The sequence below is a fragment of the Phycodurus eques genome, chromosome 16 (genome assembly GCF_024500275.1).
Source record: "Phycodurus eques isolate BA_2022a chromosome 16, UOR_Pequ_1.1, whole genome shotgun sequence".
Classification (NCBI taxonomy): domain Eukaryota; kingdom Metazoa; phylum Chordata; class Actinopteri; order Syngnathiformes; family Syngnathidae; genus Phycodurus; species Phycodurus eques.
Window position 1 is genome coordinate 9,967,425 of NC_084540.1, and position 16,975 is coordinate 9,984,399.

The 16,975-nt window shown below is 40.4% G+C and overlaps 1 protein-coding gene across 1 annotated transcript in view; it reads right to left on the reverse strand.

The window, feature by feature from the left end:
• Positions 1-16,975, reverse strand: part of LOC133415027 (RNA binding protein fox-1 homolog 2-like) — a 59,640-nt gene that overhangs the window by 9,733 nt on the left and 32,932 nt on the right. Inside the window, 7 exon segments of the mRNA XM_061700814.1 lie at positions 86-239; positions 557-613; positions 793-880; positions 8,621-8,713; positions 10,644-10,697; positions 11,555-11,728; positions 12,748-12,948. Of these exon segments, the coding sequence (XP_061556798.1) occupies positions 86-239; positions 557-613; positions 793-880; positions 8,621-8,713; positions 10,644-10,697; positions 11,555-11,728; positions 12,748-12,948 (821 nt within the window).

Below are 16,975 nucleotides of genomic sequence, written 5' to 3' on the forward strand. Positions count from 1 at the left end.
AGGCTCGCACACAAAATCCATCATCCGCCACTGTACAAATCATGTGAGGTCCGCAACTCTTGCATGTAAGAGTTGTAACGCTTACCCAGGGTATGCGGGGATAGCAGGCTGAGGCACTGCTGCCCGCACCGCACTGTAGACGGGTCGCCCACGTCCGCGAAGGTGAGCGCCACGGAATGCAGCTGCTGCGGCTGCTGTCGTGGCTGCTGCAGCTGCTGAAGAGTAGGGGAACCCTGGGACTAGAGAGCACGGAGGACGAGGAAAGAGAAGCGGAAGATTTAAAGGTAATGTATAGGTGATTATAGAGTGATTACATATTGTATCACAAAGGTTAAAATTAAATACATGGAGAAGGCCAGGGTGACGTTAAGCAGTGGAAGAAAGCAAAAGCTACACTATAGCCTTCAGGGTTTCATTTTGATTAGCAGCAGCAGCGGAGACAAGTGCTAAGGAAGCAGTGCATTAGTACAAAGTAAACACTAAGAAGGTGGGTATGAATGTGAATATGGAATGAGGATGAACATTTTTAGTTTGTCTCAGGGAGATGGAGTCATACCTGCATAGAGCTCTGGTCCATACACAGCCCCGACCATTGGGCTCAATTTCCACCCTGCTGAAAGTCATAGGGGGGAAGAATGGGGGAATAGATGAGGAGTTGCAGTGTATGAAGAGCACAGACACAAAAAGGCAAAAGCTTTGAGGATTTGGAGGCAATAACACAGAAAAACTAGCTTGTTTGGATTATCAGGCGAGCACAGTGTTTCATCGTTAGTGAGTCAGTGTAGTTGTTACCGTAAGGCAGCGTGCTCAGAGCCTCTCCATTAGGGTAGGGGCTGACCATTTTCTTGTTAGTCATCACCCTGGCAGTGGCATTATTCACCTGGCAGTGGAAGGGGACACAGTCAAAGTCACAAAGATAACAAATGGACAGAGGACACTCAAGTAGACTTAAATGTAGATTACTTTATTATAAGGCCAATTCTCTGCTGCGTAGTATTTTTAGGGAATAGCATTACACTGATATGCCTAAGATTATGTGCTGCAAGTATGCATGCTTAGTCAATATTTGTGCAACTGTGAAATTGATGATATTGCAGCGTTAGTTGCAACGCACTGTTGAACATGACTTTGTGCAAAAGTCGGTAGGAACAGTTATTTCGAGTCATCATGCAATTTAGAGCGAGCTGTCTGGTAAAGATCTGATGATACATTCTGAGATGCGAGGGCTACCACGGGCTAAACTGGTTATATTGCTGCAGTGACTACATAGAGAGGAGGACATTTTTGGCATGTGCAAATGCATGGTGGTAGATATTTCGGTCTAATAAAGAGGTTGTCCAATCCAAGATGGCTGATTGTCAGTCCTCGTCTCGGAGCTTCAAAGGATAACGTGACACTTCCAGAGTTTATCTTCATCTACCTTTGATGTGTTTTAAGAAAAAGAGAATCTAGCCCTTTGCCCAAGATCCTAAATCTGACTATGCCGCAATCCTCGGATTTATGACCTTTAAGCGAGATGAAGGGAGAGTGTGTGCCTGACAAAGATGGAGCGAGAGTGAGGAATTAATTTAGAGATCATTAATGGCTGGGACTGCCATCCATACTGCCTCCCTAACTGAGTCATGTTCTTTATCTGCTGAGCTTCATTCACATGGAAATGAGGTTTGCCGCCTTCTTCACTCATTGCAAAGGACAAGGTCAGTGGCAAATGATTCAATTAGTTTAGCTTGCCTAGCTGTCTCATGCAAGTGCCGTAGGCATCTGAGCAATGTAAATGCATTAATGCGGAATATTTTGTATCAAAGCAAACTTTCATACATGTTGTTACAATGTTTTAAACTTCAGTGTGTGCCCAGTATGTAACCGTGTTTGTGTTATGTGCAATCAATGGATTAGGGTAACCTGACAGGAAGACATGCAAATCAACAGAGACCAAAATGGAAGGTAAATCTGAAAATGTTAAAAGGTTAATAAAACATTCAGACTTTCTTGTCCCTTTTGCCCTCCCAGTCCAGTCTGATCATCAGACCCAGACAAAATAAAATCACATTTCCATATGAAACCAAATCTGTGGGGTTTACACACCTAAAACGAATACAAACAATACAAGGGAGAGTAAAAGGGGGTGCAAAAACATTTGTTTTACAAAATCAATAATCATATAACAGAAATTACAGGCAGCCAAATATGGGCGCATCACATGACCAAGAGTGAGTAATAAACCAAAAAAAAAACGAGAAAGAAAAATCAGCCAATCAGCAAGCGTCGGATGCAGCATAGAGACCAATCAAAACAATCGCAGCACTCCCACATCAAACACATGAGACAAAAAAGAAACAGGTGAGTTAAGAGGAAAGGATGCAGGTGAGAAGTACAGAGAGAGAGAGAGAGCCAGTCCATATACAAAAACAAAGACAAAATAAGAAACAAGGGATATTTACATGAATTGAATAACACAAAAACATGTTTAAATCCAAAAAAATATATATATAACTATATGAAGGTGCATCATTCAATTAGATTTGGTGACCATTCTCCTGAAGATTCTCATGTGGTGGGTTGAGAAACAGAGCACCAAATTATGGATGGAACAGAGAGCGAGAGGAGAGAGTAGAGAATAGAGAGAGAGAGAGAGCAATCCTCATTCCCAAAAAGGAGAGAAATAAAATGGACATGAGACACTGTGCCAGGCAAGAGAACTGTGTGTCACAAACTAAGAAGAGTACACTATGACTACCACTACAACTACAAATACACAGACAATCCACTACAAGAATACCAAACCAAAAGAAGAAAACAAAATGGCAGCATAATAGAGCCTAAAAAAAAACAGCAAAGTAAACCCCGCATCAGACGCATATGGTTACAGCACTGCCTGATTAGTGAGCTGGAGGAGTGTGGCTTAATTTCTAATGTGATTTTTAACACAAAACACGAATCAACAGTATTAGTGAAAATTGGTGGCTCCTAGTGTTAGTAAACTACGATTTAAGCAGAATCAACTAATACCTATCCACATATTGGAAAATTAACTTTAAATATACCACCCCCCCATTCCCAAATGTTGGGACATTTTGTATTTGGTTTAATAAAGTGCAATAAAATAAAATAACATTGGGTGATTGTAAACATACAATCATTAATTTTGGAAGGAATAACAAAAAGATTGTAAATGAAAAGATGTGGGTTTTGTTGAAGAGTTCAGTATTTTTATGTCCAACAGGTTGAAGTTGTTTTAAGAGCATCCCAAGGTTTTGTTGGAATCCGGGAACAAATTCTTGTGCCACAAAGAATTTTTTTGTGAACATGAATGTTCCAAATGCATCATAGTCCTAAAGTTAACATTAAATATGTAACACTTACTAGCATGTACAATGCAGGCAGGACAATAAAATGAAGAAATTAGCGGTCTGCAAATCACTGAAATAAAATTGTACGCAACAGTGATTTTTCTTTTATTATCAAAAGCATGAACACTTCATACACTAATGGATAATAAGCAGAAAGACTGGAAAGCCGTGTCATTGCATAGAGGAGGGTGATTACATTCGATCATTCCCAGTGAGGTGTTAATGGCATGGTGGGGGGGGGGGCGGGGGGGGAATGGGTGCAGAAAGTATTACTGTTACACAATCCAGACTATTGCATAGAGTGTCTTTGTGTGTGCTATGTTTTGACTGTAAAATGATATGTTCAGCAGCTGTCTAGCATGGTAAATGTGTGGGCCTGAATTTAAGCTCCCCAGTATCATAATAGACTAACAGTGGTAAGGTCACAATCTGTATGTTGCACATGTTGATTAAAAATGCCCATTTTAGGGGTGAGGTGGAAAGGGGATCAGTTCAGTGATAAATGTTTGAACACAACTTACCATTGCAGCAGAAACAGCGAGTGGTTACCGTGGAGACTGACAACAACACACAGAAGTCGTCAGGGAAACAGAAAAAATATAATAAATAAAGGAACAAATAATCCAGGCAACAAAAGAAAGCTAGATGTCACCCCCTCACCATCCATTTCAAATAAAAACCTGATAGCAGCAGTCTTACAGCTCAGAAGAGAATAAGAGAAAGACGACAGAAAAGGGAAAGGTAGCCCTCAATCTGTGCATCATTACAACAATCAGACCCATGAATGGAAAGGATTCTGTCTCCAAAAGAACAATTTGTTAACATGAAAGTAGCGTTGGGCCAACCTTGTTTTAACCCAACCACTGGCCTACAGGGAAAGAACAGCGAAGGGGTAAAAAAGTAGCTATTAGTAGAAATACTCACTTCCCCCCATTATATGAAGGCGATAGGGTAAAAGTTCTCAGATTTTAAGATGAAATAATTCATCCTGATGTGGTAAGGCCACAAGAGAACAGTACTGTACTTGGGTAACGGTAAAGTAGCAACAATTTTCAGTTTTATCAGTCACCCCAAAATATATAGTTAACCAATAAGAGACATAAAATGACAATAATAAAAATATAACAAAATAGGCCAATTGGTTGCCCAAAAAAAGTCAAATGATGAAAATGACAAGACAAAATTGACTGGCAATGAAAGAGTGAAGAGTTTAGGATTAGATGTGACAGACAAAGAAGGACAAGGATGGAAAGGCCAAAGTGCAAACTTTCCTTTGCCTTGTCTTTCAAGTTAAATCTACATATTTTTACGCATGAAAAACTGTCATAATTCATGTCATCCATTAATCCATTTTAAGACAAATTGTGTTGGAACAGCATTTTTATATCAGAATGGAGCCAGTCAAATCCACAGTTTAGGGCCAGGGGTTATCAATGAACATGGCAATGATTTTAACATTTGTTCTGCCACAAGCGGGTTGAAAAGTAAATGTCTGCCCAAATGAACAACGTGGGGCACCATGGAAAAGTGGGGGCTGAGAAGGTTTCTCCCACACATACCCATGCAGTGATGATCAAACTCTCAGTGAGCCCCATTTGGATGAGATTACACATGCAGAACTACACAATATGCGACACACACAAGTGCTTGTGTTCAAATGTCCGATTAAAACTCTGCGCTGCGGAGGAGCTGACACTTCCTGTTAAGATTCCATCTCACAGACGACGGAACAATACTCAACTTAAAGCATGGGAGCGTAATGGGATGAGGGGTTGTGCTTTCCGCCTGTTGACCAGGGGTGTGTTGTGGTGTAAGAGTTAACATCATTGTCTAGAAAATAGGGATGCACCGATACCACTTTTTTTTGTTTTTTAGATAGAGTACAAGTACTTACATTTGAGTATTTGCCAATGACAAGTACAGATATGTGACAATGCCATTAAGTCTTGCAATTGTGATTATTTTTTTCAACCAAATATTGTTCAAAAACACAAAACCTTTTCTCGAACATGTTTCACAAAACTAAAACAAAACACTTAAAACTGACAATACTGACATTTTAACCTCCAGTCCAACTAGCTTTTTCTCAACATTCTTGCCATACATTTCACTGAAATGTAACCTGTAACACAAGGTATTTCAGTTATGCAGTGCCTGAGTCAGAACACTAGGAAGTACGATGTATAAGGGGTACATGGATAAGAGATGAAAATGGAGACAAAGAGCATACAGTCTAGGGCAGTGATTTCCAACCTTTATGGAGCCATAGCACATATTTTACATTTGAAAATCTCACGGCACACCAACAAACAAAAATGTCACAAAAAGTGGATTCATTCATTACTGTATGTACTTCCTGCCATCTAATTGAAGACCATTCATTTGTTCTGTCTGTCACAATGCCTCACTGGCATAAATAAATGAACAAAGATACAATATTTCTTGTAAATAAATATTTTTTGAGCAATTAAGTAAAATTTTATAATTTCTCATGGCACACCTGAAGAGTGCTCACGGCACACTAATGTGCTACGGCACACTGGTTGGGAATCACTGGTCTAAGGGGTTTAAACAAGTAGGAATATGGATGTTGTTACCTTTGTGTGTTAACTACAAAATAAAGTGAGAATACCACACGTTATAATATGAATTACTTTACTCGTTGTGGCACACCCGTGATGGGAGAGTGGCTGGCTTGGCCGGAGCCGAGCCGTGTGGACTTCAGCCGACAACGGTGCTCGAAATTCGGTGCTTGTTGGGCGGTCGGGTCTATTACTGCCCGAGCATGGCAAAATTTGCAGTTGGCTGAAAGTGTTGTCACCCGTGTTTACCTTAAAGTTTCTCCACGTGGCTAACATTGCTACCGGGAATATACAGTGCTGTATATGCCAGGCTTCTGTAGTGGTATTGGTGTGTAGTATCAGCGCATTTTTACTACTATGAGTACTGCACAGATGAACAATATTGGTACCAATGCCAATACTGGTATCGGGGCCTCCCTACCTATGTAACACAGCAAATATATAATAGTTAAAATGCAACGGACACAACCATACGGAGCAGTCATCTGTCACAGCTATTGTTGATTAAGCTCAAATACTGAAAAGATGTTAGGATTAGCCGATTACAAGCAACCGAGAGAGCATGGGTAGATAATTTTACTGACTTATTTGTGACTAGTATCGGGTATTATTCAAGAGTCAGGGTTTTTTAATCTCTCTATACAGGTATTCAGAATACCATCAATGGTGACGACATCAGAGCCAACTTCGTAAAGAGTAAAGTTAGTTGTAATTGGGCCACTTCCGTGGATACATTGGAGGTCTGCAGTGACTTCTTCGGAGCGCAGAGTTTTATTCCAGGAAAAAAAGTACATTAGAACTTAAATGTCAACAATTCTCCACCTATCAAAATTAGGCTACATACATGCTTGGTTAGAATTACAGTGACATGTACCAACAATAAGTCAGCAGTTATGCTGACTGCAGAAAAACGACTTTTTTTTTTTTTTTAAATAAATAAACATTCCAAATAACAATATAGGGTAGTTATTCAGTCCAACTACAATAAAAAGACAATGACTTCACCTGCCCAAGTGCAACATTCCATGCTAACAAAACACAACCCCATCATCAAAACTAATACATACAACAAAACAGCTTGAGAATGAACATGCAAGGAAAGAATCTCTGCACACCCTGATTGGACCACGGTTAGACTATATATTGTATTTCCGTAGGAAAATACTAGTCATGCACAATTAGGCTATCAACTTAACTCATGCCAGTGGAAAGGATTAAGCCTCCTTCACACAAGATACAAATTTAAGTAAAACCATTGTAAACAGTGGGCCTCTATGTCAGAGTTTGTGAATTACAATGCTTATTATTGTGAATCTTATTTTGTTGCCAACTTTATTGCTGAAAACATAGTTCCCCAAACTCTGAAATGACCAATTAAAGGAAATGTTTATAAAAGCAACACCTGCAAGATAGGAGAACTTCCAGACAGCACTGGTGCGAATAGAAGTGCCTTGCCTTTTCTCCAAAGAAGGAAGAATGTGTAAACCAAACCCAAGATGTGCCCTGTGCCAGCCCTTTGTTTCTTTAAGCCCATGCACCATAAAAGAACACTGAACCAACTACTGCTTTATCACTCACTGCAGCTCAACATGAGTACTTCACTACACTACTCGTAACACAAGTACAACAGTGCATGCAACAAACTTCTCTCATAGGCATAACTGATTTCATGCATTAATTTGGTTGAGGCACAATCAGCTTAAAGCAATGCAAGGGACAAGACAGGCTGCCACTTTAAGTATTGTAACTCCATCCATATCCATTCAGCTTGCTGATTGACTGAAAGTGGAGCTGGCAGAGGATGTTGTACCAGTGGATGCAGGTCGTTATCTTGCATTTGCAAACGCAATAGAAGACCAGAATACAGGACTGAAAGGGAAAAAGGTCCAGCCTTCATCAGTCATGCAGGTCCTGCAGACACTCAATCTCTCACACACACATACAGACACAAACACACACACACACACAAATGGAAGTCAGCACAGTTAGCCCATGCAGAGCTCTTGTCCTGTAGTGACCTGGGTCAAGAAATCCAAAACAAGTAACGGATACAAAAATCAGAATGCAAAACAACTGAACAATTTTTTTATTTTTTTTAATATACCGTGTAGTTCTTTAGAACGAATTAAGATGTACATAAAGTGAACATGCATCAGTGCTGCTGTGTTTCCCAGCATGCTGCTGTTGTACTAGGTGTCAACATCAGGAGAGGGGAACACAGCATTTATTGTAGAGCGGGGAAGAAATTAAGAGCATCCGATAGCAATCTGCCATGCATTATCCTTTCACTGCATTCCTCTCGTGCCCTCCGGTGCCAACCACAAAGACATCATTTCAATTGTTGGTGAAAAGTTGTATCAATGTGGCTTCAAGTTGGACTTCAAGTTGGACATCAAAAAAGCAGAGGAGACAACAGCTTCAAGAGGGAAAAAAATGCTGCAGAGGGAAAGTACCCCAGCATGCCTTAAATATGTGTTCTTGCACCCCCAATCAGTCTCACCACAAAATATATATATATATTTTTAAATGTAATAACAAAAATTACAGCGGACCAGGCAGTGGGATATGAATGCGCTGCATCAGAGCATTATCAACGCTAGCTAGCTAGCAATCAGTAGTTCTACAGAGTTGAATGGCCGTAGCGACAGGGCAGAACAGTGCACAGTGGACACAGACGGAGAAAATTACCTCAATCTTACGACCTTCCACCAATGTGCCATGGAGCTTTTCGCGGGCTTTCTCTGCATCTGCGCTGGTCTCAAATGTCACAAAGCCAAAACCCTGTGGTACATAGCACAGGTCATGAAAGTAGGCAGAGACTGAGTCGGCATGGGGGAATGTGCCGTAGACATTTTTAACATTGGGGAGATTTCTGACAATGGTTAATATTTAACTACAGTTTAAAGAACAATGACTTTCAATATTCCAGTACTACATCATCAGGGTCTGAAATTGTGACTAAATTATCCATTTGACGAGTGAATCTCACAGGTACTCGCCACATGGCAAGTGAATGTTTGTACCCACGTACACAAACATACACACGCAAATCATAGTTTAGAAGCGTGTGTGCTGGAGCCAGTAATATTGGAAGCAGCGTGTATCCTGCCAGGTAAGTGCGTGGGATTCACGATCTCGGTTATCAGCTGTGTGGGTATTTCCTCGATTTAACATGATGGAATATGCATGTCAACAGCTAATCAGAAACGTCCTTTTCCTCCTCCACTTCCGTTTGCAAGTAGCGGGAGTAAACAAACCAAGCCTCCTCGGCTGGCTCGCCCTGTAGCAAGATCGAGACGCCGACATCGTCCTCTGAGCATTTTAAGTCGGCGGTGGCCCGTCCTCGCCCCAGCGACGGAAGTATGCAAGTACACAGCGCCGGTTGTGTGGCGGCATCTCCAAACCGACGTGGAGCAATGCTATTAACTAGCCGATGTGTAAGGTATGTCGGTGACCTTAAAGACGGACAACACCCTGTTTATTCTTTTGAAGAAGTACCACCCAAGCGATTATGTGGGGAAGAAAGTAGGGCCTCTTACTATCTGTTGCCAGAACAAGTGGCATTAGCAGTTAGCCACTGCTAGCAGTGAGCCCAATCCAAAGCAACAACAATAAATCATGTCATTAATCAGGTGGTTTTTAAAATAGCAAAACTAGTTAATCTGTATTGTTATCAAAGATGATGCTGACATTTGAAAGTAGCAATGTTAAGAGGGTATATAGCATCATAACTGGAGAATGATAAAGTTGACAGTTCAAGGTATCTTCATTATCCAAGGCAGCACTTTGTTTATTTTGTATCTTGTACAGTACCTCCAAAAATACTCAGGACTTCAAATGAGTGTTATATTTTTCTACATTCGCTGCACTGTTGACTGAAAAGTGTTGTTATATTTTTCTACATGTATTTTATTTGTTTATTAAGTATGGTAATATCATGTTGGGGTTACGGTTTTCATTATTGACTTGGAGTTCTGTTGACAAAAGGTGTTAATAAAATGTATTACTCTCTCACTTCTTTAGCTTTTCGTACAGATGCTTTAAAACTGGCTTTTTAAACATGTTTAAAAACATCGTCACAATAATTGAGATGGGACGATACGAAAAAAAATGTTGTTGTTTTTTTTGCAAGATCGAACAGACCTACAATGAACACATAAAACAGGTTTGACAGTACAAGTTAAAAACATTAAGATGTCATAGTGCAACAAACAGCAATTTTACTAAGCAAAATCCAAACTCTATAAAACCAAATTAATTGAAATATCAACAGACTGATGTTTCAGCCTACAAGCTGCTTAAAAGTAAAAATGCGTGCCATGGAGTATGATTCCGCGGAGGCTGTAATGCTGTTGCACGGGGACTGTGTGAGACCAGACTTTGTTAGGTTATATCTATTTTGTCTTTTTGCTGTTGTTTAATGTTGCTCTGACTTGGTTCATAGAAATATGTGTAAAATTAGGGCTGCACACATATTACACATGGGCTGCACACACATACACGTTGCACGTACCTTTATTGCGATGACGATATTTTTTCGATATTGTGCAGCCCTATGTAAAATGATTTAATATTTTGGCCGGTAAAAAATATGCTTGGCTGGTGAGTCAAAAAGTTAATTTTGGCCCCAGTACATCGCATTGTATTACATGTTTAGGGTTAGGCACATTGTGGGTTGCATCAATGATAGAAATTGTACAGTTTCGCTTACCTTTGAGCCCCTCTCATTGAAAATAATTTCTACGTCCAGAATCTTCCCATATTGCTGTGAAAATAACACAGTAGGTACAAAAACCTTACTAGAGGTGTCACAATTGATTGATTTATTTTGATCATCTCAACAGTAAATATTCTCTGATTTCTGTAGTCCTCCATGAAAGCAGCTTTTGTGTTTAATCAAAATTAGACATTTGCAAACATCTGCTTTTATTTTTTAAAACGATCAACATTTTTCCCGATTTTCTGATGTTACGGACCAAACAGTAACTGAATCATAATTATTTTATGAGGGAAAAAAAAATCTATTATTATTATTTGCAGCCATAATATGAATAACCTGTAATTAATTATTGACATGTAGTTGAACCTGAAGCAGCCTCAGAAGTGTCTGCAGTATCAAAATTGTAGCCCTTTGCTCTCATTTTCAAAAAGGTTGGTGACTCAAACATTACTCCATCTCATGTGATACTGCTTAATTATTGTTTGGTTTTGTTTAAGCATTAAAGAACAAGTGAACAACAATAATCAGTGAATAAACAGTCCATCCATCCATTGCGAAAAATTATTTTGTAATAAACTTTCATGCAAAATATTTTCTAATCCAATTATTTGATTTATCGATGAAATAATCAACAATCATTGATGTGATTTAAGCTTCTGACTTGTCAAGTACAACTTCTTGCACTAGGGGTCACTATTGTACATAAAACACATTGCACGCATTGTTTCATTGCCCCCACTCAGTTTAATACACTGATACATATTCACTGCCTAAAAGAGCAACAAGAGGTCAACCATGAACATCATAGTCCACTGCCTTACCAAAGATTTCCTAATGTGTATTGGTTAATCTACTGATTCGCTTGTACAGTATGTAAAACTACACATTTGCCAGATTCTTACCCCAAACATCTGCCTGAGATCAGGGTCACGGAAGCGGAATGGGATGTTTGACACATGTAGGCGTTTGGGGGTCCCTTTAGCCTCCGACGAGTCTCCTCCAGATCCCCCTCCTGCTGTCCCTCCAGTACCACACTGTACAGCTGCCTCCCCCTGGGAAGTCTCCTCAGTCTTACCCTGTGGTAGAAGACAGAAGGTGAAGAGCAGTTGGGGAAATAAAGGTGCAGGCAAAAATTATGTAACGGGGCTCAGTGCAGTAAGTACCATTAGTTAAAGTTGCATGAAAGAAAAAGTTTATATAAATGAGTACATCAATGACGATAAAAATAAAATGTTCCTCGTGCATTTTAGTTCTGATGGTCCCACACAAACCTTTGCCTAGCTCTGTTCATGTTTTCATTTTATCCTACCTTATTTAGCAAACTATCCATCCAACCATTTTCTATACCACTTGGCCTCATTAGGGTAGCAGGTGAGTGAGTAACTTTGGCCGAGAGGTGGGGAACACCCTGGACTGGTCGCCACTCAATAGACAGCCAACAAATGTTGAGCCTAAATTACTTGTGCCACCAGCTGGCTGACACGACATAATCAACAACATAAACTCGTTTTTTCAAATGGTGACAAATGATCACATTTCCGTGAATCAATTTCATATGCACCCCTTATTTTATTTTGACGCAAAATGCCAAGTTAGTAATACATATAATTAGGAGGTTTGTATTCTTTTGTGTGGATTCCAATGGTGGACGACTGGTTAGCACATCTGCTTCACAGTTCTGGGGACCGGGGTTCAAATCCCGGCCTCGCCTGTGTGGCGTTTGCATGTTCTCCCCGTGCCTGTGTGGGTTTTCTCCGCGCACTCCAGTTTCCTCCCACATACCCAAAACATAAATGGTAGGTTGATTGAAGACTCTAAATTGCCCGTAGGTGTGAATGTGAGTGTGAATGGTTGTTCGTTCATATGCGCCCTGCGATTGGCTGCCGACCAGTTCAGGGTGTATCCCGTTTCTTGCCAGAAGATAGCTCGGATAGGGTCCAGCACGCCCGAAACCCTAGGTGAGGATAAGCGGAACAGAAAATGGATGGATGGATGGATTCCAAGATTAATTCCACACAGGCCGACAAATGTATAAAGTGAGGCCTGATAGTGAACCTAATAATCAGCAAACCCTTTGACACCACACAGTGCTTACATTGTTGTTGATGGTGGTACTGGTGGTGTCCCCATTAGCACCAGCGCCTACCTCAGCTGTACCTTGACCCCCTGCACCAAACATGGCCCCAGGGCCAAATTCTGTTCCAGCTATTCCATTCTGGGGAGGTGGTGGAGGAGGGAACGTTGTGAAGGGTGGAGCCACCAACCCATCCTGTGCTCCTGTTGAATCCTGGGACCCCTGCAGGTTGCAGAACAGATTGGAAAAAAAGATGGTTAAGTTAACATGTTTAAAATGTTTTTCTCCTTTAATATTTTCGTTAGCTCCCTTGTGAATGGTAGAATGGTAAGCATTTCCCTACTCCTTACTCCGTCTACCTGCATATCTCTAAGAAATGTGTTTTCAGTCAACCAGCCATGAAATATTGACAACACTCATGCATTATTAAGTGTTTACGAATTAAATACACATTTTTAAATGAAAAGATTGGAATGGATGGACACCGAAAAATAATATAATCCAAGACAAATTATTCATGACACATTTAAAGCCGGTGGTGTTGAAGGTGTCAATACTAGACTACAGTAGTGAATAAATACTAATTGATGCATCTCAGCTCAGCTACGTTGACTCCGATCACCTCCCCTTTATTTCCGGTGCAGCTATGGTACCGCAGACAATACAGTCTCTACACGTTTTATAGATGTGCTGCTGCTGGGGCACATCAATTGTTTGTGTTTGATGACAGCAATATTGCTTGCTCATATCATTTTGAAGCATATACTGTAACCCCTTTATGGCAAGGGTGGGAAGAAACATGGGCTGGGTAGGACGCTATTAAATGAGTGGACACACAGAAAGTGAAAGACAGAAGTGGATAAGAGGTTAAGACTGGTCCAAAAAATTGTGTATCAAGCAGCATTAGACACTGGTCTGCTCACTACTGTTGGCCTGGGTGACGCCTAGAAACACTTGGCCTCCAGACAGACTTTTTAATTACAGTAACTAAGATGCTTTGCCACAAAGCATATGAGCTCTGTCCCTCTCTCGTTCCCTAATCCAAGAGGCTGATTGCTCACTGTTTTTCCGCAGTGACAGTCACACACACGCCGTTGACAGCCAGCTCTGGCTTTAAACCCATCTGCACCAAAGACAGTTACAATGCTCCATGCTCAAAAGATTGAGCAGTAGTAAGTGATGAAGCACCAGTCCAAAGGGAAACTATTAGTCTTATTGAGGTGGGGCTGACATTATGCTTGGAAAGGTAGCGTGAATTATACTGTATATTGACAAAGAAAGGAATGAAGGCCAATTACAAATACAGTGGTGCCTTGTGATACAAGTGACCCGATTTAAGAGTTTTTTTTTAGATATGAACAATTGGCCGGGTTTTTGCTTTGGCTTGTGAGCCCAAACATGAGAAACGAGTGCTATATGGCAGCAGGGGACTCCACTCACTTGATAACAAGCAGCACTTTGGCTGATATAATGAATAGATAGTCTTCAAAAAAAGAGGCCCTATTAGTTGGCGTTTACTTGAAAAGTAAATACAAAAAGAGAATTCATGCTTTTGAAATAACCAGAGACTCCATCAATCTTACGATGGAATACACCACAGCCACACAGGCAAACAATTAACATAGAGCAAGTGTGTGTGTGGGGGGGGGGGGGGGGGGGGGAGAGACAGACAGACAGACAGAGAGAGAGACAGAGAGAGTGAGAGACACACACAGAGAGTTTAAAGTAGGCTATACACGATCAGGATTTTTGGGGCCGATCACAAGATGGAGCAATGTGTCTATTTAAATGACCTGTTCATTTACTGTATATACTTGTGTACTTAATTGCTCCAAAATTTATTAATTGTTCATCTATTTATGCCAGTGAGGCATGGTGACAGCCAGAACAAATTAATGGTCTTCTATTAGATGGCAGGAAGTACATACAGTAATTAATGTATCCACTTTTTGTGACATTTTTGTTTGTTGGTGTGCCGTGAGATTTTTCAATTATAAAATATGTTCCTTGGCTCCATAAAGGTTAATTACGTACTGTAATAAAATTACTTTATTGTAATTAAATTACTTCACCCCCACCGAAGATTTAGAGCATGATTTGACAGAACGGCGGCATGTTTACGTACAACCGTTAGTGCTAGCACTATCTTGCTAGGCTACATAACATTTTTGTTGTCTGCTTGCGAGCCATATCGTATTAAAACAAAGAACATTAAACGTGAACATACCTCAAGCAAGCCTTAAATGAACGTCCTCTCCTGAGCAGCGGTGACCAACAACACACGTTTTCCCCAACAACCTCCTAAATTAATTTTCTTTTAATCCGCTATATGCAAAACATCACGGACCAACGTGGAACACGGAATAGCTGACTTCCTGTGTATGCTTTGCTGACGATCAAAAGTATGTTTTTTTTTTTTAATGATTGTTTGAAGCTGAACTAAAATTTTGTTTGCTTTATGGCTGGTGTCTTCAGACCAAAGTTAAACACGTGTATCATTTATTTACACTAATATGATGCTATACGTGTAAACATGAAAGAAGCCCAAACAGCATCTGTTGTCATCTTTGGTGGCTCTGAGGTGACTCTGTTTTTAAAAAAACATTTTATACAAAGTTGCTACGGGTGCTTTGAGACAGTCCCATTCACCTGAGCGAGGCGGCGTACTTTTACCTAGTTGGCCGAATGTGGAAGTCAGTTTGCGCATATACCAGATTAGGCTCCCCTGGGAAACTAATTCTCAAACTTGTCTAAGATTTAAATCAATCATCTAAATAACCAGACACAATGTGTAATAAGAACAACAATAAACAACAATAATAGCAAAAAGATAAGTTTGCAAACTGGATTTCAACAGCCAACTCCAAGTAAAAGCAAATGTACTTCGCTATATGGTCGGATGGATAAAAATGCTCTAATGTAGCGTAGCTATATATCAGGACCCCCGTGTAAACCCTCATTGGTTTAGATCATCTTAACCCGCAAACCCTTGCTTAAATTATAATACAATCTGCTTGACCCATGAGCGACGAGCAGTTGTTCCCATAACCAATAATGTATGGGTGAAGCCCTTTTGGAACCCCAGTTGCCCAGGCACAAGAAGAAACTGTACCTCATACTAGAACCTGGATTTGAATGTGCAACTGTGTCAATAGATTGTTTTAACTGCCACTGTGGGCAGAAAACATATAGTGAAAATGTAAGCCTATAAACATGCACAAGCCTATGTATATGCCTATGTTCAGCTACTATAGAGCATGTCCTATATGTGTGACAGAGAAAAAGCCAGCCAACAAGGGAACATATTTAGTTTGTAAAGGAAGTCATTGAACTTTAATTTACAGCTGTCTTACAACAAACATTGTCCATTAGAGGAGGATTGGCATAATATTTCTCCTGTATCAAATAAGGTGCTTATTAATCAAGAGGAAACACAAAGGAATTAATTGGTGAAATTATGGCTGTATCATGAAGATTGACATTTAGGAAGGGGGATCAAAAACAGCTTTGAGAACAAGAGAAAAGCACATACCGGTACATTCCTGCTAGCTGTGAAGCATCACCTTATAGGAATGTCAAAGTAATTTTTGTCATGGGCCACATCGTAGTTAAGGTTTTCCTTGGAGGGCCTTAGAACCTGTACATCAGCAGAAGCCCAGTTGTTTTACCTGCGACATCATATGTTTTACCATACACACTGCCGATGAGGGAGGGAGAAGCGGCCTTTTCACAGGAAACCTTTCAAGCGTGAATCTAATGACTGTCTGCTGACTTGTTTGCTGAACCACAGTGAAGTAAGTACACACCAGCCAAATACACTGAACGTGGCTGCCATTGACACCAACTCATCAATCAAACAATTCTCATGTCTGCTGTAATTGTGAGCAAAGTTGCATAGCAGGGGCTGGAAATAGTTTTAAACACTCCTTCTCCTGCGCCTAAACTCATTTTTTTTCTTTTATTCCATTCCAAGAACTGCAATCTCCCATAGTCATTCAAAACTTCTTCACTGTAATGTCCATCGAAGTAAAGGCTACTGCCCATTTCCTTATATGGTTGACTTAGTCCAGAAGCCGTCTTGGTTGACTTAGTCCAGAAGCCGTCTTGTCTCCTTCCAGACTGGGCCAATCATAAAATGTTTGATATTGGACAGGAAAAATACAAAACAGAGAAGTATACATTACAGATATGACAGAATAGCATCTGCTCCATTTGCACACTGATTGAGGAGTATCTGTAACATTTGCAC